At 37.7% G+C, this 21,944-nt stretch overlaps 1 protein-coding gene across 1 annotated transcript in view; it reads left to right on the top strand.

The window, feature by feature from the left end:
- Positions 1-21,744, top strand: part of LOC149284008 (delta-like protein 4) — a 56,229-nt gene extending 34,485 nt beyond the window's left edge. The window contains exons 3-15 of the mRNA XM_089497204.1: positions 2,184-2,315; positions 2,434-2,670; positions 3,159-3,198; positions 4,283-4,558; positions 7,481-7,541; positions 9,273-9,403; positions 9,696-9,865; positions 12,196-12,415; positions 13,187-13,901; positions 14,598-14,706; positions 20,203-20,276; positions 20,840-21,027; positions 21,533-21,744. Of these exons, the coding sequence (XP_089353330.1) occupies positions 2,184-2,315; positions 2,434-2,670; positions 3,159-3,198; positions 4,283-4,558; positions 7,481-7,541; positions 9,273-9,403; positions 9,696-9,865; positions 12,196-12,415; positions 13,187-13,901; positions 14,598-14,706; positions 20,203-20,276; positions 20,840-21,027; positions 21,533-21,744 (2,565 nt within the window). The remainder of the gene's footprint in view (positions 1-2,183; positions 2,316-2,433; positions 2,671-3,158; positions 3,199-4,282; positions 4,559-7,480; positions 7,542-9,272; positions 9,404-9,695; positions 9,866-12,195; positions 12,416-13,186; positions 13,902-14,597; positions 14,707-20,202; positions 20,277-20,839; positions 21,028-21,532) is intronic.
- Positions 21,745-21,944: the final 200 nt, after the last annotated feature.

The raw sequence follows: 21,944 nt of genomic DNA, 5'->3' as shown, positions 1-21,944 counted from the left end.
AGGGACACATCCCTGCCGCTGCACGGGAGATCAGGCTGTTGTTTGACAGCCTGGACCCCCCTGACAGCAGAAGCCGGCATCTGATGAACAGCTCCCGACACGAATGCCGGAAAACTGTCACATTTTTAAACGCCCATCGCATGATCGGACATTCCCTTCCGGGTCGCATCACTGCTGACGTCACCTGGAAGGTCATCGGAGGTCAGGATGTAAAGGATATCCGATCGCTCCGATGAGGCCTAGACACTGTGATCTCTATGCAAGTCTGTGGGGACTTGCATGGATATCACAGTGTGATCGGTGCAGGTGGAAGACCCTTTCCATGGGTTCCACTGTGGGTGGAAGAGGACATCTGCAGCAAAGGAGTTACAGTGATCCTTGTTGATTTGCAAGAGCCAAGAACTATCTAACACAGAGATGGAGACTACAAAAGTTTCAAGCAGTGGACCAGAATGACTAGATCAGAGAAACTCAACAGACAATAACCAAATGTAACCCCTTACCAAGCCTCCATGAGTTTAGAATAAAGTTAAGGGGTACTGTTTGAGTTTCATTTGGGGTTTCCTATACAAAACTAACATAATAATACTCCAGTTAAGGAAATAATTGCTTAATTATACATTAAAATTAATTATAAACATGAATGTCAAGGACTGTAGATGGCACTGTGGTAAGCTATAACATTTGAAACAACTTGGTCCTGAAACCTTCTTCCCATTGTTAAAGTAGATGAGGAAGGGGAAATGTCAGTTGTCTGTTTTCCTTACAGGTCAGCATAAGCATCGAAGAGACAGATAATAGCTAAATAAAAAAAATCATGATAAATTAAAGCTGCCATTGTTTGTTATATAGGTAGGAAAATAACCTCACTGTGTATATTAGACAGGCTGAATAAAAATATACTCTATTCTATACCGTAAACAAACAACCAACATTCTCTAATAAGCTTTTTACTTTGATACAAATTTATAACAATAAATAATGTTGTATGGCAATGATCTAAGAAAATATAATTTCACATAGTTTATATCTAAAGCTGATGCCACAACCCGACCAGACAACTCCCAAAAGACTGTAGATATAAAACAAGTAATAAAAAACATTTATCAATGGGTTGAATGGCATTCTAGATTAAATATTTATGTTTTGATATGAAAGGTAATTCAATGAAACCTAGAAACTGTTGTTTTCTACAGGTGATTCAATGGGTTTACAGCTTTATGATCTGAGATAGTGGAGCGACAGCTAGTCCTCATTATCATACAGCTGAAAGCTTTATCTGCCCAAAGTGCCCCCTCCTTCTTCTCCCCTTTTTAACAAGCACATGAAAGGTCCTCTATGTGCCTGGATTTAATGAGAGACACGCGACTCAACAATAAGCCCATATTGCAATCAAGCTGAAGTTTCAGTGGCACACGCCACCCCAAAGCCAGGTGTGTGTATGTTTTTTGACCTCGTTAAATGTAAATGTATAACTCGAGACAAAGTCACGCTCAATCATCTCATGCCATTTTCCAATTCCAGCTGCATTGTAAATCAAAGGTTCTTTTCTGTTATGAAGAACTTATTGCAGGAATTAATTCCATTGCCAATAAATGTATGTTGCATACGTGCTTATTAATGCAGCGTGCCGGTGTCTTGTTCTAGGGTAGAATGTAAGCTGCAACAATATTAGTGATTTTCCTTTTTTTCTGAAACAGGCTGATTTTAGGGGGGGGGATACGAATATGATCGTTGTAAATATAAGAACAGATGCTTGGCTTTGTCATAATCAGATGGCTCGTTGGTGGTCACTGCAGCAGAAGGGCATTAATTCTGGGTTGGAGTTCCATGGAAGATAAAAGGGGGCGGTGTGCTGTGTAAATGACAGGAGCGTAATGAGCTTTCGATAGAAAGCAGCAACACTATATAAGTAGCTAGAAGAAAAGCAAGCTCTCCATTTGCCAAGCGCAGCTCACTGGGAAAGGATTATTGGGACAACAAATACTAGAACCAGTTCACTCTGTTGAGGAGTTACTCTGTTGTTGGGACCATTAATTCTAAGGCAACCCCGCATGGCTGGATGGTGGATTTATCTCTAGATATCTACAACTGGATTACACCTCTGCCTTTGGTGCTGAGATCATTTTTTTTTTTTACTTTTTTTTGTTTGAGTACTCTTCTTTTTTTGTTTTCTTTTTAAGACATTTGAGGAATATAACCCCCCCCCCCTGCGAAGAAACATTTTTTTGATGGTTTCCAATCACAAGAAAGAGATGAAGATGGAGCCCAATTGCATCTTTGGGCTGGTGTTTCTCTTAGTGATTGTACAGCAGGTAATAGCAATTGAAAGCTTTTTTTTTTTTTTACTAGGTCCCTGGTGGTCTTGATTAAGTGATGTGAAACTGTGTGCCAGGGGGATCTGATCAGAGGTCTTGTGTATTTTTCTTAAAGGTTTCTAGCTCTGGTGTCTTCCAGCTGGAGCTTCATGAATTTAAGAATGTCAATGGGGTGCTGGCAAATGGGGGATCGTGTTTGCCTAACTGCAGGACCCTCTTCAAGATTTGCTTAAAACATTACCAGACGGTGTTATCTCCAGGACCCTGTACCTTCGCCAGTGTGATCACCCCAGTTCTTGAATCCAACTCCTTTCCCAACAAAATCAGACTGCCCTTTAACTTCGCATGGCCGGTGAGATCCGCATTTTGTCATTTAACGCCTTATATTTGAGTTCTTCCTTTTAACATACGATATATTCTTACCTGTTTTCTATTTTTTTCAAGCACCCATTGGGTTTGAGAACGGAGCATTTAAGTAACAGTAAATTATATACATAATCTATAGCACAACTAAAAAATTAATACATTTTATATGTGTGGGATCTACGTATTATGGTAAAGGTTCCAGAAATTAACAGCAAGCACACAATATTTGTTTTGTATTTTTATTTTGTATGTGCTCAGATATAACCTGTTTAGTAAGGTATTGAAAGCCTTAAAATAAAATCCCATATGGCCTGAAAAATATATTTTTCTTCCAAAAAGATGCAGTAAGCAGTAATACCCTATGCAAGTAGATTATGTGTGTTTATGTAAACTGCACTTAATTGTAATTATTATTGGCTTAACATTATATTTACATTTATGTTAAGTGTTTTTATGCTTTTTTTCCCCCCCCAGAAAACCTTTTCACTGATTATTGAAGCTTTTCACTCTCCAGGTAAATATTTTAATTCAACAGACACAAGATGGCGATATTATTCCACTAATTACAATGTAAAGTTGCTTTACTATTTATTATTGGATGAAGCGTTTATATGTTGAATTGGCCTTAATTTCAGATTGATAGAAAAACTTTAAGTTCAAGATATTTTCTTTGTAAGATAAACATCAGTTTATACTTTGACATATACATGTTTTCATATCCATGTTTTCATATCCCTCCGTACCTAATCTCCAACACAATTGCATTTCCTCCCGTTTATTTTTGGCGTGGGAAAGAAGTCCGCTCTTTGGTGAGAAAACCAGAAGTCTGCCAAATTGTCCTGACTGCCTTTTCCTGTATTTTACACCTTTTTTCAAATTCCGCCCATTGGAAAAGAAATAATGGCTTTTGGATGTTTTGCTGACATAAAGGAAGAGAATATTTCAACAAAACAATTCTCACGTTGAAAATTGTTCTGCAGGGCGCATATTTAGCTGCAACCCAAATTCCCAAGTCAACACTGCACTTATTTTGTTATTTGTTGCAAGAGCAACACATTTTTTTGTTTTTTCCAAACATTTATGTAAATACTAATACAACCATTCCTAAATATTTTGTTTAAATAATTAGGTGGATCTCATAATCAAACCTTAAAAAAATAAATACGGGTGGGCTTCCACACCATGTTTGCTTTTCTCAAGTGGAGGTCAAAGCAATAAATACTAGTGATCCAATTCTTTCAAATTATGTTCACTCTTTTCTGTTTTTAATCTCATTATTTGGTTCGGTCCTCCACAATTTTTTTTAATCTTTTTTCTAACATATAATTCCTGCATGAAAATTTCAAAAGTCCTGACGACTGCCATGAAAATGTTTCTAAAATGTGATTTTATTGGCAGGTAAAATGCCATTAAAGTAGTGCTTAAAAACCCACAAAACAGTCCTTTTCAACTCATTTTTTGTATCTTGGAACTGGCAAGAGGGAATAATAAGAGTGCATAATCCTTGTAGCTAATGGGTGGCAAAGTATGAACTATGTGAATTTCCCTTACACTTGCTGGTGTTTTGTTCCAACTAAATTGTTTTTCCTTTTATTTAGCGGTCCAAAGTTCCTCTCAAGAAGAACTACTGATTAATCGATTTGAAATCCAGAATTCACTGAATGTGGGCGAAGAAGGGCCCAAAGTTGTCCTGTTCGGAAGGCAGCAGGTTAAACTTGAATATTCTTACAAAGTTGTCTGCAGTGAACACTACTATGGAGAAAGCTGCTCTAGACTCTGCAAGCCCCGTGATGATCACTTTGGACACTACGTTTGTGAACCTGATGGAAGTGTGTCTTGTCTGAAAGGATGGAGAGGAGAATATTGCACAGAACGTAAGATAATTATGCCTTTTCTTTTTTTAACCACACACCAAAATGTTACCTTTTTAGCAATGCATATTAAAAAAAAATTACGCTTCACTACACCCCATTGAAAAGACCTTTTTTTAAATAATTAACAATTTTTAACACATTTGTGTATGATACCATTATCTACTTCCCTTTAGTTAAATTAACCCCTTAAGGACAATGGGCGGTCCTTAAACCCCTTGAAAACAATGCATTTTGAGCCCGTACATGTACGGGCTTTGTCGTTAAGGGATTAAACTCATAATTTAGCATGTTGCTTGCCTCAGAAATGCTTGCTTGTGGACATTGTCGGTAGTCCCATAATACAGATCCGATCTGTGGATGATTCAGATGGTCATTAGCGAAAAATGAAAGATTTATGTGTTTTGTGTAGAGATAAATAACAGAATATAATTTACGCAATCCATCATCTTGCTGCCCCCCCATTAAACTCATTGGAAACTTGCACAGTTATCATAACATACTTGAGGTGCTAATTTATGATGAGATGGAAGCCAAATACAGTCAATGAGATAGTCATTGTTCGCAATTCAATAGAAACGCATTATGTGTTTACCTTGTGTTGGTTTATACGAACAGCCAGCATACAAATCTGAACAATAAAAGCACAATGAGACCCTGTTCCAAATGATGACAATCTAATCCTGTGTCTAGGGTAAAGGAAGTAACTTGGCAAGAATAACCTTGAGACAAACCAACTGTGTTGTTCATGTAGTATTTGAACAAAATATGTAGATTAGCATATTTCATGTTTATAATCTGTCACATCAGATTGTTAACATGTAACACAAGAGGTACAATATATTATAATTGGGCATGTGCAGTTTTACCTGTGAATTAACATTGTGTATTATATCTTTAATAGGCACCTTGCACATATTTTTTATTTTTTTTTAAAGATATTTAATATAATATTTGGTGTGTCCAGGGGGGGGGCAGATCTTACAAAGTAATTTAAGGAACTTAATTACCATATTGATAACAAGGAGAATAATATATATAAATATATATATATATATTGGGCCCTGCAATTACAAGAGCCAGGAGCTGATTACCAATGGTGCAAAAGGGGCATTTTCCCCAGGGTCCCTGGTGGCAAGCCCCTCCGACCGTGATCTGCACCTGACAAGAGCCCTGTAGATTCTGTACCAATAGTGCACCACTTCTACCGCAGGAGCACCTGTGTAGAAAAGCTCTCTGCATCTCTGGCCCTTATTTATATTACATAATATATATAATTTGCGTCCATGCCTCGGTAATGATCTATATATATACATTCAGTATATTGTGTCTTGCTAAGGCTTACCAAAATCACGAACTCTAAAGATCAAATACTTAGTGACTCTATTATAATCTTCTATGGCAGATATACATTTTATTAACATTTTGTACATGCTTTGGTACAACCCAATAATATTTTTAATAATGGAGGATTTACTCTTATGATCAAGTTCTCCTACCCCACTGTTGGATCTGTTGGGTTGCTACCTTTTTTATTTAATATTAATTGCCTGGTTTGCATGCTACTATCAAAAAAAAAAAAAGTTTTTTTTGTCTGGTGTATTTTGTATAATGTCATTTTCAGAATATCAAAAATCAGTGAGTTCATTCAGGGGGTTCAGTCCATGGTACAGTCAAACTGACCAATAACACTATTAGTGGACAGAACTAAATTTTTAGTATGAGTTCAAATATTGAAATGCATATGGTTATAGCTTCCTGACCTAGAGGTACTGAGATGTAACATATGGAAATAAGGAAACTGTTGAAAAGACAACTAAGCAAAGACCCACATTTGTAATGTTTCCACAAAACAGTCATGCTAGTCACAGAGAGGTGCATCCGGACTGCAAGGACTATGCTGTACCTATGCGAGTTAATTAAAACTAAACTGCAAGTATAAGAAACATGTACCCATTTAACCCCTTAATAACAAAGCCTGTACATGTACAGGCTCAAATGCATTGTTTTCAATGGATTTATGGACCGCCCATTGTCCTTAAGGGGTTAAAGGAACGCTCCAGCCTTATTCTCATGTTAAATACAGTTTGGCATCCATATTTAATGCAAATTTGGTGCAAGCATTCTTTAGTTATTGGTGATAGAAAATGAGACTTCTGTTGCAAGAACAGTACTTGTATCTTAAACCAGCAACAGTTGCGTGGATTTTGCATGGCTAGGAAAGCTGTGTTAAAACAAACTCAGTAGGGGTATTCCTCAAGTAGCTTGCATTAGTGTTAAAACCTAAAATACTGGTAACCAAATAAATGTAAACCATGTGTAGTTGAAAAAAAGGTGTCCAACTGATGATGTCTCAGAACTATTGGACTTGTAGTTTAGCATTAGTTGGATGGCTACTTGAGGACTACCTGTACTGTAAGTAATCCATGAAAACTTAAAGTGGACTTGTCAACGCCAAAGTATCGGTTAATGAAACATAGGGTCTTTAAAAGAAAAAAGGAAATAATAATAACATTAATAAGGCTGTACATACTAGAGAAAGCATATATAGCCATATTGGCCCAAGAGAAGATTGAGTCTGTGTTGAAGCCGATACCTTCGATTGGGCCAAAATAGAAAAAGATCTAGTAATATAAACTAATTTCTTAGATGGAATATAATGGAAGGGTTTGGGACATGCCACCCAGTGGGCATTTACTAAAAATAAAACCTCAGGGATGGTATTTCATCACAAATTACCCCAGCATTTGTTACTAATAGCATGATGAGTACTTCACAAAGCACATACAAAAATAGGTTTGCAATTATTAATAAGTGTATGTTTAAGGATGGTAAGTTCTGTTCAGTCTAAGTTGTGTATGCTAAACATGAAGTGCGCCATATGTATTTGCTGAGGTTCCAACTCGGTTTCATCTGTTTCCACAGCGATATGTCTGGAAGGATGTAGTGAGCAAAATGGATATTGCAAGAGTCCTGGAGAATGCAAGTGAGTAGAATCTTACTTCTAGGCATCATTTACAAACATAACTTTTTTAATAAAATATGAAAAAAGGACACTGCAGATGAGAAGCACAAACTATCTGCATGTTGTACTATTTCTAAAATAATATGTGACTTTTTTTATAAATCATGTCACACAATGCAAGAAAGCAACAATTCATTTTATGGGTTTTAGTATTTTTACATCAAGATATCACTTAGGTGATTTAGTTTTCATTTTTTTTTTCCACAAACACCCGTAAATAAGTAGAGAAAAATGCATTCGACAAATTGTAAACAATCTACATAAACAAAAGTTTTGTGAGATTATGAGAGAATGTCAGTAGTGGTTCAATACTTGCTAAACAAGCATAATCGGTACGATGGTCACCTGTCCAAGTTTCACCTCGAGAGTCTGGAAATGTAAATCCTGGGTCTCGGATAAACCTTGTGTGCCATAAAAACACCGAGCTTGTTGTACACAATCTACAAGGGAGGTGAATGGGTGGGCTTGCAGGGTCCTGAAATATGAAGGAAGGGCCAACAATCATTCTGGTTTCACTATTCTCTCTCTACTCTCCCTCTTCTGATTCACATTTTATCTTGTCTTCTGCCTCATATCACCCTCTTCTTCCTCTCACTCGTTTTATTCTCTGTCCTTTCTCTTGCCCTTCACTTATTTCTCAACTTTTTTGTTGTATTTCTCTCCCCTCTCCTTTCTCTCTATTAAACCAAATATTGGCAACCCTAATAATATGTATTTAAATCTAAATAAAGCTGAGCCTCACCTTAGTTGAAGTTAATAAGGTTATTTTAAATACCCACTCGTGTCTACGCAGTGTTTGCAGAGTTGTATTTATGTGGACAGCAGCCAAAGCCAAGCTAAAGACTTACCTCATCCTCACGTGGGTCCTCTTTTTAGCTGCTGTGGCATGACATCATATACTAATGCAGAGCTGGGGATGTCAACATATTGTAAATGAGCTGCATCCCACCAGGGAATCTGATCACCCAAGAGGTGAATTGGCACTGGTAATGTGGCACAAAGGCTGCGCTCCCTGTCTAGATCTGCCAACCTAAGCATAGCCTAGACCAGAATATGCTTCTGGGTGTTGCTTCATTTATGGCCTTCATTCAGTAAAAAACGCAGCTTACACAAGCTTGATAAAACAGCGCATATGCGCGAGTACTGTGCCATAGTTTTGTGAATACAATACAAGCAACTGTGTCATAAAATTGATATATGGTTTAGGCCCCACACAGAAACCATACGAAGATGATGAACAAATAGGACACTGAAATATTTTCTTTAAACATGGGCCCCTGCCTGGTCTGTGGCCTGGTCCTAGGGGACCCTCATGATCTCTTGATGCACGCTTTGATGCTGACGGCTCCAACAACAATTTTGTCATTATGTCTATAATATCGCTGAACTGCTTATGTCCAAAGCTAGGGTTTATTGGATCCATAATATAACTGCACATGATTGGATTTCCCATGTGTGGAATGACATATTCAAAGACACAGGCATTCTGACCCGATGTATGATATGATATGTATGTGGGGCTCAACAACAGAGACCCAGGAATTTGTGTTACTTCTGTTTCCAAATGACAGTCCGTGTAGTTATGTAGGTAATGTACGATACTAGAAGTAAAACATTATTGTCATTTATTCAGGCTTTAGCAAAGATTGTTTAAAACCAGCGCCTGATTTGATAACGATTGTATTCTTTTAGTTGTCATTCGGGCTGGCAAGGACGTTTCTGCAATGAATGTATTCCTCATAATGGATGTCGACATGGGACTTGTCAGATTCAGTGGCAGTGCATCTGTGATGAGGGTTGGGGTGGCCTCTTCTGTGATCAAGGTCTGTTTTTTTTATAATTCCTTACGTATTAATATTGTATTTTTAATAAACAAAATGTTAGTATTCCATATTAGCCTGCTTAAAAACTATTTATGTGCGCTGTAGTGACCTTGATACAACTTGGACCTTACCGTTTAATAATGTCTATAGTATGTATGTCTGCTAAAGAAGTGGTCAAACCAATAAAAACTGGTTCTGCTGTAGCACGTTCTCCAATGTGAAGGTTATGATTTATGTAGTGATTTTCTTTCTTCGTGAACTGCTTGGTATTTATATGCTTGTCGTATTACAGATTTAAACTACTGCACCCACCATAAGCCATGCAAAAATGGAGCCACATGTATGAATACTGGACAGGGCAGCTACACATGTTCTTGCCGGGCAGGTTTTAGTGGCGTCAACTGCGAGGAAAAGATTAATGAATGTGACAGTAATCCTTGCAGGAATGGGGGCAGTTGTACGGTAAGAAACCTTATTTCTAAAAAAAATTGTTGTTGTGATACAAAATATCATGTTTGTGAGAATTTAAGACAGATTTAACCAAACAGGATAGGATACAAGTAAACTGAATTAGGAGCCATCCTTTAAAGCCAGGAAAGTAAATATCCATAGTATATATGCAAAGAAGAGAGACACTACCATTTTAGGAGCCTTGTACCTAGTTCTTTCAACATCTGTAAGAGTGATTAGGTTTGTAAATTAGGCAATTAATATATGGCATGGACCGGAAGGAGTACAAAGAGCATTTGTACGTAAGGGTGAGAGATGCACTAAAGCAGGGGCGTCCAACATGCGGCCCGCGGGCCAAATGTGGCCCGCGGAACCTCGAGGTGCGGCCCGCATGAGATCGGCAGCCAGGATCACAAGAGCCCTGCTGCTTACTTGTGGGAGGGTCTATTCTCTGCTCCAGTCCTGCCTCCTCTGTGGGGAGAATGAGGGAGGCCGCGCCCCCTGCTGAAGTCTGTGAGCGGCATCGAGAGCTGTAGAGCAGGTAAGGGGGTGCGGTAGGTTGTGTGAATGAGTATGTCTGATTGAGGGAATGAATCTGTGAATGAATGAATTTGTGTGTGTGTGTGATGGCATGGATGTGTAAGTGCTGGAACCTAGGCATGATGGGACTGTGTTTGCTGTTAGCAATCACACTCCTATCATGCAAGTCAGCCAGTACATGCTGAAACCTGGCTAGCTGCCCCCCTTGTATATTGATGCTGCCAGCAGTATAGGGTCTGCACTTACAGCCACCCTGTATCAGCACGTATTGGCTGACTTGGGATGATAGGAGTGTGCTTGCTAACAGCTAACAGCAATCTGCTAACAGCAATCACAGTCCCATCATGCCTAGGTTCCAGCATTTACTGGTTTCCTGGGTATAAAAAGAGTGTGATTGCTGTTAGCAATCACACTCCTATCATGCCAAGTCAGCCAGTACATGCTGAAACCTGCCTAGCTGCCCCCTTGTGTATTGATGCTGCCAGCAGTATGGGGTCTGCACTTACAGCCACCCTGTACCAGAATGTATTGGCTGACTTGGGATGATAGGAGTGTGATTGCTAACAGCTAACAGCAATCTGCTGCTAGCAATCACACTACTATCATGTCAAGTCATATTGTTGATTTTTTTTGTCCAGTTATGGTGTGTTACTTTTAATAAAAGTGTGGTTACACACTAAAATTGGGCAAAAAATACAATGCCCAGCCAACCAGTACATGCTGAAATCTGGGTATGCCTGAGATTGCTGTTAACAATCATAATATATTTTTTTGTACAATTTTGGTGTGTAACTTACTTTTATTAAAAGTGTGGGGGGGGGGTCACTTTCAGTTTCGGCTAAGTGAACCCTGAATTTTCAGTTTTGGTCCAGAATTTTCATTTTAGTGCATCGCTAAAATAAATAGAACTATTTTATTTTTACTTATCCAGAATCCTGAATTTGTAGGCCCAGAAATCCCAGAAATCAGTGAGAGGGAAAAGTAAAGGTTTTGTGTCATTTACTTTATTTTAATCTGCATATCTTATTAAAGGCCATATTTTCTCTCAGTAAAAAAAAATGAGTGCGGCCCTCGCACGTATACAATTCTGATGAAGTGGCCCACTGCAGTAAAAACTTGGACACCCCTGCACTAAAGAGGAGACAGTTTAGTGTCCCTTACAGCCCTTCTAAAGAATAATGCCTATTAAAGTACAAAAATTTACAAAATGCTGCCCCACTCTGTGGTCTGCCCTATGGTTTCCCATTGAAATCAGTGGGAATCATTTCGGTGCATTGGTGGTCTGAACCCACAGTGTTCAACAAAACAAGGGTTGGGGCTGACTGTAAGTGAATATATCAAATGCAGGGTGTATTAGCTGAACATGTCTTGTGCACAGAAAATAGCAGGAGAAGGGACAAATGCACATGGGGGGGGTTCTGTAGAAAGAATTTGCGAGAAGGACACCACAAAAACGTAAAGGGATCACGCAGCTATTATATGCATTAACATGATATAATGGTAGGCGTTCTCTTTAAGAATGGAGGTGAAGCAGTAGTGGATCGGAATGATAAAATTAGATTCATACCCAAGAAGCATGGCTTATCTGATACAGGAATGTTTTATTTCCATGTTAATTTATTAATCATTCTATAGACAGAATTACACCAGCATGCCTAGTTTTGTTACATTACAAGATTGAGCCTTATACTGTTACCAGCATTTGCTTCTGAAATAATGGGCTGTATACTTTTTATCATGAACAATAGATTTACCCTGTGGTATTACTGTTTAAAGTCTGTGTTATGTTGTTTTTTTTTTAGGATGTTGAAAGTGGCTATGTTTGCGAGTGTCCTCAGGGGTATTATGGAACCCACTGTGAAAACACTGTGTTAAATTGTGCCGATTCCCCTTGTTTTAATGGTGGTACCTGTCGAGAGAGAGAACTGGGTGCCAGCTACTCGTGTCACTGCCCATTGGGATTCACTGGAAATAACTGTGAGAAAAAAGTTGATAGATGCACCCACAATCCCTGCCTAAATGGTGTGTATTTTAAAGTTGTTTGTGTTTGTTTTTGAACATGTATCACAAAAAAAATGACTTTAACCATGTACATTTGTTTTTTGTTTCAGAAATAGCTGCTGTATAATGTCATGGTTGCTTTTTCCTACACATATAAATATAATTTCTACACATAATATTAAAGGGGAACTGTCTTCAACAGAGTTCTTTGCTTTAGCCTGTGCTTTTTTTGTTTATTAATCAGTGTAATTGTTCTTGTGATACTTAGTTAACCTTGGGGGATGACAACCTCATCTAAGCGACATTCTATCCTGATGTTATCACCAACCCTTTTATCCAGTTTTACATAGGTTGCTGTTCCAATTAACTACAATCTCTTACTTAACAGGAGGGTAGAGATAAAACAAATTATGGAATAATCCCACTGATTAACAAAAAAAAAAAAAACTTAACACAATCTTTCCCCATTGTATATACACACAATATAGTATTTTGGGAAGTGTCAGATCCTCTTTAATACATAAAGGTTATAGAAAGCATTTTGCACTAAAAAAAAAAAAAGTATAAAGCTATTTTAAAACTCATGGATAAGGAAATGAAATTATGGAGGCTAATGGAGTGAGGGAAATTAAACATGAATGGGATGCTCATAAGGCTATTCTGAATCTAAAACAAAACCAAGGTCTGATCAAAGTCTAAGTCAGGAAAAAAGGCAGACTAGATAGGCTGGTTCACATTTGCCTTCAAATTCTGTGTTTCTATGTGTTTATTAGTATTGATTTTTTTTTGCAGGTGGACAATGTCTTATTAATGGTTATGCTCAACACTGCCACTGCGCTTATGGATTTACAGGACCAACTTGCGCAATTAACATAAATGATTGTGCTAGCCATCCATGTTCAAACGGAGGAACCTGCTATGATCTGCTTGGTGATTTCTTCTGCAAGTGCTCTCCAGCGTTTACTGGCAAGACCTGTGATAAATTAATCCCTGAGTGCACTCCCAATACCTGCAAGAATGGTGGAACCTGCCATATGGGGCCCTATGACAGTTTCCCTTTATGTATATGCCTTGACAACTACAGTGGAAGATTTTGTGAATCCTCTGGATCCACGACTACAAAAAAAGTTTGGGAGTTTCCCTGGGTTGCTGTGTTTATGGGTGCTGGTTTTGTTGGACTCCTGGTCTTAATGTGTATGATCTTAATGGTTGTCAAGCACTTTCGTCAGCAACCAGTGCAGCACAGTAAAGCAATGAATAATTTATCTGACTTTCAAAAAGACAATCTAATTCCACCAAAACAGCTTAAGAACATTAACAAGAAGAAAGATCTAGAAGTGGACTGTGGTCTACAGAAATCAAACTACAAAATGAAGAACCACTCACTAGACTGTAACCTTACTAATGGTCATATAAGAGGTGTCAGTAGCGTCATTGGAAAAGGTGACAAATTCCATTTAAGTGAAAAGTCTTTTGAAGAAGAGAAGTTTCCACTGAGTTTCCACAGGTTAGACTGCTACTAAATGTTTTATTTTTCTTTTCTGGTATATGTGTTACTTATGAACCTGCACAAAGCAAAAGATTTAAGAAACCATTTTATTTTTTAACGCAATAGGTACTGAACTATTTGGAATTAAAGAATGTCCTATGGGGCTTTTGTAATTTAAGTAAAATGTGTTTGTAATAACATTGATACATAATACAACCAGAAAAAAATATTATAGGCCAAGTTTGAAAAATACATTTACCTAAGCAATATTTTTTGTCTTTTCTTCATGACATGATGAGAAATGCACTGTATGTTAGGGTAGAATAACATTTGCTACCTACCAGAATGTAGGATACTAAAGGTGGGAAAGTAGCACTGCTCGTTTCTCATGCTAGGCAAACTCTTAAGTAAAATAAGTCTGAAATGAAAAATAATGCCAGTTTTCTGGTAGTAATAAAAATTGAATAATAAAAATGACAAATGTTCAGATTTTATATTCTGCTAAAGCAGCCATGCATTGTATATATATATATATATTGCTGGTTTAGTGGGGGTATACATAAGAAGTAATACTTGGATCTAGTTAATATTTATTTTAGTTTTTTAACATTGTCTTGGCGTCTGGGACACCGTTGGCTTTTAATGGGGTTTTAACAGTTTTAATGTCGGTTATGTTTGGTGGGTTTCTTATTGAAATAATTTATCTGTTTGCAGTGAAAAGCCAGAGTGTAGAATATCAACGATATGTTCTCCAAGAGATTCAATGTACCAATCAATTTATATGATAGCAGAAGAACGGAATGAATGTGTGATAGCTACAGAGGTAAGAACACTGCTACTGAAAACAACCCATTATGTAGATTTCGTCACAGAGGCTTATCTGCACACTCTACACCTTAAGGACAATGGGCGGTCCCTAAACCCATTGAAAACAATGCATTTTGAGCCGTACATGTACGGGCTTTGTCATTAAGGGGTGAATAGGAGGATTCGCTTGCAATTTTAACATTGTAATATGTTTTTCTTTTGTATGCAATTGTTGTAAATATATGATCTGCATTTTATTTGGAGGCACAGGCAGAGTTGCAGGGAGGGAAGCTAGTGATCAATGAATTAATATGGATGAACATATTTAAATTGTCTTACTGTATTAACCTCTACCAGGCGAGGTCATGCAAAGATACTGCACATTTGTAATTAGTGCTTTGGTTATGGGATATCGTGTTAAATCCTTATCATTAAACATACAAGAGCTATTTTGATGGGTGCGAATAATTACTCAATTCTTTCTTCACATTTCAAATGCTAGTGTCTGCATTTTTCACAGGTGTGAGACAAAAGTTGAATATGCAAATGTGCGGCTTCCTTATTTTCCGAGGACTGCTGAGATTGAAGGAGTGTGCAAGTGTGATGTTTACAATTCAGGACTCTGGACTTGAGGTGAAAAATTATTTTTTCCACATGAAACTTGCTGCTTCAGAAGACAATCTTTAATCTGAGGGCGATGAAGACTGTGAATTTACTAGCAGTGATACGAGAGCTTTCGTTATTTAAACTTTTGATTTAGAAGACTGATCAACTGAATGTAACAAAACTGGAGGACATTGAATATACAAGAAAATATGAAAACACAGAAAAGAAAAAAAAAAGTTAAATGCATTGTGATGGTTTAAAGCTACCCGTAGAGTGTATATTGCATAATTCAGTGTCATAATGTGACATTTTAAACATTTTGGTGTTGAGAGCAATAGTCATTTAACATGAATTTTGCATCAAGATTGTGAAAGGAATTCTGCATACAACATATTGTTTTCTGCAATGGTATGAGTTTTGTTCTTCGGATCTTAGAAGTGCCATGTCCACAAGCCCACATTGTGATGAGTTATGTTTACTAATATCCCTTGTAGTACCTGCATAGTATTAAACTTTGTTTTAACACCACACATGTCACACTATGAAAGAAAGGTCTTGGGATAAACGAATGGAAACTGCGTCCTAAAAAAAAGAAAAATATATAATATAGTTGTTATACGTCAACAATCTGCAGTCAAAGCCTTACACTGCGTTAGAAGTCAATCATGCAAGACATTTTTAATAATTCCTTTTGCACTACAGAAAATTATGGTTATAATTATATTTTCTTCTTAAAATAAAACTGTATAAATATGTTAATGTGTATTTTTTATAACTTTAACCTTGAACAAAAAATCAAAATACCCCATTTTAACTTATAGAAGTGGACATATTAGTTACATTCATTTCTCCTTACGTATAGAGGGATTGTCATGAACTCTAAAGTAAATTCTTACATGGATTTAGAATAGCCATTCTGCTTGACTGATATTGTTTAGCATTTTGAGAGATTTAACATTTAGAAAAAAGTAGACAATTTACTATTTTCTTTAGTGAAAATCGTTATTGATGGCTCTCTCTGCTGTGCTATATTTTGTGATTTCAGGAAAAAGACATAGTATGATATATATTCTCCCTTACCAAACAATTCCACTTCTTGATAACAAGAAGCAATAATTGCTGAATCTACAGAGTGGCGTAATTGTCAGAAGAGATATAAACTAAAGGAAAACTATATTAAGTCTAATTTTGCATTAGTGGAGGGAAATGGAAACATTAACTACTGAACCATGACCATGCACATTGTGTAAGGTTTACACAGATATTTTTCCCTCCATTTTTTTAGATAATATACTGCAGCGGTTGATTGTTGAAACTAAATAATAGGTGTTTTGTGTGTTAACATGCTGTCATTTTTGAAACCTAGCATTTGAATAATTTAACAAAAATGAAGCACTGAACTTTTTTTTATATAAATGTTTTGTATATGATGTATATTTATAATCAAAACAACTGTACATATGTAAATATGTTTTATTTCTGCTTGTCATATTTAAATGTGCTAGCAACAAAGTTTAAATTTTATTTTTTTTTTCCAATGAAACATCTTCCTACAATATTGTTTTGTGTTTTTACTTTTTTCAAATTAATACTTTTGAGTATACAAGTTTTAAACAGTTAAATTATACTTACATTTTTATATGACATTTAAAAGAGGTAGTTTCTCATTTTAAAGCTGACCGGTCACCAAAAAGAAAGCACTTAACAGAGCTACTATAACTTGCTACAACATACACAAAATTTATAAGGGCATATAAACTCAGCAGAAGAGTGGGCAAAAATGTTTACCCATATTCTAAAAGTGGGAGGAAAAAGCCACTTTTGCCCCACAGAAACATTTTCCTCACGCATTTATGACACATTTACGCCTTGACACACACACACACACACACACATAGGAAGGAAATAGTAATCACGTGCATAATTAACTTTCTTTACTAATACTGTGTTTGGAAATACTGCAGTGGAAGAAAATTTTACTTCACTTTAATCAGGAAAAAATGATGTGGAATAGTTTTTATGAAAAGTGGTTCACTCTTTTACATATGCTATTAAGTAGACTTGTGCGTTCGTCTTTGGGCGAACATGAAAACGAACACAAAGAGTGCGTTTTTATGTTCGTCCTAAAGAAACGAAGAAGTGAAGATATCGGCGGTAAAACGTACACGAAGACGAAGACACACAACATGAAGAATCTTCGTGTTTGTCTTTGTCTACTAATCTCCCTGGTCCCTTTTCCATCTAGCCTTCCTTATCTCCGCAGCATTGCAGGGGTTGACGGAAGCGGAAGTCCGTAGGTTCACTGTCAGGGGTTAAAGGGCCGTGCGAACGACTCTATTGGTCACCTGCAGGGTCCTCCCCTGGCATCAACCAATTGGTTGATGACAGAGAAAGACCCTGCAGGCGACCAATAGGCTCACGCACCCGGCTTTTTTAACAACTGACGGCGAATCTACGGATTTCTGCTCCTGTTAACCCCTGCAATGCTGCGGAGATAACTGGAGCGGAAATCCGTAGGTTCGCCTTCAGGGGTTAACTTGACTGGCTGAGAAAACTGGTCTCCCTGCTATAACAGTTAAAGGTCTGTACAAGTGACTTTATTGGTCGTTCGTACAGACTGTTGCAGCAGGGAGACCAGTGGTCTCTGCAGGCCAAGTTGCTGGAAAAGGATTCCCTATTGGTCGTCAGCAGAGGCTCATCTACCATCAACCAATGAAGTACAGGTGTACTAAATTGGTTGATGGCAGAGAAGGCCCCTGCAGGCGACCAATAGAGTTGCTCGTATTTAAACTCCTGGCGCCAAAGCTGCTGCGTGGTCCATGCCGTGTTAACCCCGTATAAAAAAAAAAAAAAAAAAAAAAAACCCGGAAAAAAGGAAGAAAAAAATGAACACGAAGAACGCACACGAATATTCGCCCAAACAGAAGACAGGAACGGGCGAATATTCGCGGAATACGAAGATTTTTTTTCTCCCACGAAGACGAACACGAAGAGTTGGCGGGCGCCCAAGTCTACTATGGAGTAATGTTAACGTCATCTCGTTTAACCCCTTCAGAGTTTAAACTATGTTTTATTCATTTGAAATAATCAAATTAATGGGTTTAGGTCGGAATTTGTTTGACTTATTTGCATGTACTTGGTAAACGGGGTATTTTTTTTAAATATATTACATTTCACACAGGCAGACTATTTGGTGGGTCTTTAGTTAGGATTAGTCCTGGTTTGTGTGTTTGTCCAGGGTCCAATTTTTTTTTAAAAAAGTATATTTAGTTAGGAAGTAAGTTGCTTTGGTACGTTTTGTAAGTGAATTCCTGTGTGCTTCTTGGGGAGGTAAGTGATTTTATTCAGTAAATTATTTACCAGATGACTGACTTTATAAAATTGATATCCTTAATGATATTCAGCTCACATTTGCTGACATTAATACTCTCTTAAAAAACAACTCGTATAGATGAATCACTACTGAATATTCCAAACTTGAAAATTGTATGGACATTCAAATTTAGACCCCATGTTTGTAAGAGAATGCTTTTTTATACAACAAGCCTATTGTTGTTGGACATTCCTGAGCTCTCGGAGGATGTTTTTATATGTTTATATAAAAGTTTAAAATAATATATTTTTCCCACCAGCTATACTATATGTTGAGGACAGCTGCATACCAATATACCATGGGTTGTCCTAAACCATGACGTATCAACGCATGTTGGACAAGGCCGTATACATGGAATGTTTGTTTTTTATTTGCACATACTGTGTTAAAGAGCAGTTTTGACTTTTACCAAGGCCCCGCATATGGTATATCACATTTTTAAATCCTATGGTTTGGAAATATAAATATGTATTTTTTTTTTGTATTTGACCTCTAATTAGTAAAGTAAGTTTTCAAACTCAGTACATGTAAATTACTATATTATTAAAAATATGACAAAATAATATATGGTTTGTGCGAGTACACTAAATCAAAAAGGGAAATTACAGTTGAGCAAATGCCTAACAATCAAGCATGTTTAGACCACTTGTGTCCTCAAGTATAAAATAGCATAGCTAAATTTAAGGGGAGTAAGTGCCACTACCAATATTTTAATGACATCATGGCAACTGTTAAAACTGATACTAACAGTTAAAAACTGACTGAAAACAGTACGGGGTTAGGTGTAGAAAGAGAATTTTGGTACATTTTGGAAAGTAGTGTCATAACCACAAGTTCATGCGCCATTCTATATGTTGCTGAGTTAAGAAAACGTTTACATTTTGCACCAAAATCTATTTTTGAAACCTGTAAAAGATCAATTTTTTAAATCTTCCCAAAGAAAAAAATGCCTTTGAGACAGCAAATAGAAGGTACCCGTAACACCCGCAACTGGGGAGTTACATGCGATCTATGGCACAATTTATATAGAGTATTGTGATGTTGCAAAGATAAAGTCGAAAGGCATACCTCCAGACTTCGACCCCATGCAAATTGGGATGCGTGAGGTGGAGTTTGGGGGGCATCAAATTATCTCAAACTGTGCATTAGCACAATTCTGCAGTATGCATTCTCCAATGTCCCAGACTTGTGAGCTCTGGCTATATATCTCCTGTGTTAGTGGATTAATTAAGTCACCCACCATAGAGATACCCTTAGACTGCCACATATAACATCTTTAATTTGCTTGTGATTGCTGGATGTTTTTATTAAGCAGCAGTGGCAAAAATAGAGATTTGTGGGCCATACCTTATAGTGATTTCCTGACCACTAGACAAGCAATAATATTTGATCGTTGCTGATGGTGTCTTTCCTTCTTGATAGATGTCTCTCTCATCTTCATCACGAAGGAAGACGACTAGGGGACGTCTAGCAACAGGAAGATCGCTACTACACGTAAAAAAGTGGTAGTAACAGCCGATGCTTCACAAACAGGTTGGGGTGCCCACGTCTGTCAAAAATGGCTACAAGGTTCCTGGTCCTCAACAGAAAGATGGTTATCGTCAAACGTAAGAGAACTAAGAGCTGTCAGACTAGCCAATTGAAATCTTTGATGGGGAAAGAAGTCTTAGTGAGGTCAGACAACCTCCCTACGGTATTTTATCTCAACAAGCAAGGAGGGACGAAGTCTCCAATGTTGATGAAAGATTGAAGTTCGGTCACCCAGAAATAGACGTTTTTGCTTCCAGAGAACAGGAAGATGAACCTATTCTGTTCCCTCAACAAGGATCATCGTCCATTTCACCTCGATGGTCTGGCCATAAGTTGGGAAAATAAATTTGTTTACGCATTTCCTCCACCAGCACTGATCCAAAGGACCTTGGAGAAGGCGAAAAGGGAGAAACCGAAAGCCATCTTAATTCTCCCTTATTGGCCAAGACTGACATGGTTCACTTTGGCAACACAGCTAGCCAACAACAATGTCTGGATTCTTCCCAAAATTCCAGACCTCCTCAAACAAAGAGGAATGCTGCATCAAAATCTTCAGGCCCTAAACTTAGCGGCATGGAAAGTGTCCTAGAATCGCTCTGGATAATGCAAATAGACCAAATACAAAAAAATCCTATAACAGAATCTGGGATATGTTTCGAGCTTCATATCCAGATAAAGAAGTCAATCTTCAGATGATTCTTCGTTTCCTGCAAGCCGGCCTTGAAAAAGGTTTACAAGCTTCTACTTTATGTGTTCAGTTTGCTGAAATTAACCATTTTCTGATGGGGAAATTCACAGGTCACCCAGTTATAAAGAAATTCCTCAAAGGTGTGAAGAATATTACACCTTCAGTATCTAGACCCATACCATCATGGGATTTACCTACAGTCCTCAAACATATTTCCCTACCTCCGTTTGAACCAATCCAGGATAGTGACATAAAATTATCATCATGGAACAGCCTTTTTGGTCGCCATTGCCTCCACCAGACGGATTAGTGAGATACAATCTCTCCTGTAAAGAACCATACCTGAGGCATGTGGGAACCGCTCTATGCTTGAGAACCCTACCTGATTTCATTCCCAAAATAAACAAACCAGATAATCTCAACCAAGAAATCATTCTTCCATCTCTTGCGTTATCAGATATTTCTGAAGAACCCTCTCCGTTGGACGTTAGGAGAGCAGTCTTATGTTATCTAGACAGGTCTCAAGCTTTTAGAAAATCTGAGAATCTCTTCCTTCAATTTGTTGGAAGAAACATGGGTCAAAAGGCCGCAAAAGCGACCATATCCATTTGGATTAAAAATGCTATAATCTTCTCATTCTCACAGGAAGGCATGGAGCCCCCGTAGGGTTTGAAAGCACACTCCACGAGAGCTACATCCGCTTCATGAGCCGAAGCATGCCAAGTGCCTTGAGATCTGTAGAGCTGCAACATGGAAATCTCCATCTACTTTTGCTAAACATTACCGTTTGGATTTGTCAATCTGCTCGAAAAGGCGAGAGATTACTAATGACCCTCCCTTTAAATTATGCTACTTAGATCCCATACTGTGCTGCCGTAGGACGACCAGGAAGGTACAAAATTTTCCTTGCTTACCTCGGAGATTTCAGTTCCTGTAGTCCGTAGGCAGCACAGGGATCCCACCCAATACATTTTTCTTTGCTGCATACGAACTCAGTGTATGTCTGTTCTTGGGGAATTAAATAGATTGCTCATTAATTATGCTAATTTGACTCTTC

Source organism: Sceloporus occidentalis, unplaced genomic scaffold (assembly GCF_023333645.1).
Source record: "Sceloporus occidentalis isolate IW3139 unplaced genomic scaffold, rSceOcc1.0.p SCAF_100, whole genome shotgun sequence".
In the NCBI taxonomy this organism is placed as follows: domain Eukaryota; kingdom Metazoa; phylum Chordata; class Lepidosauria; order Squamata; family Phrynosomatidae; genus Sceloporus; species Sceloporus occidentalis.
The sequence above is the reverse complement of the archived record's forward strand: the minus strand, read 5'-3'. Positions and strand labels throughout refer to the sequence as shown.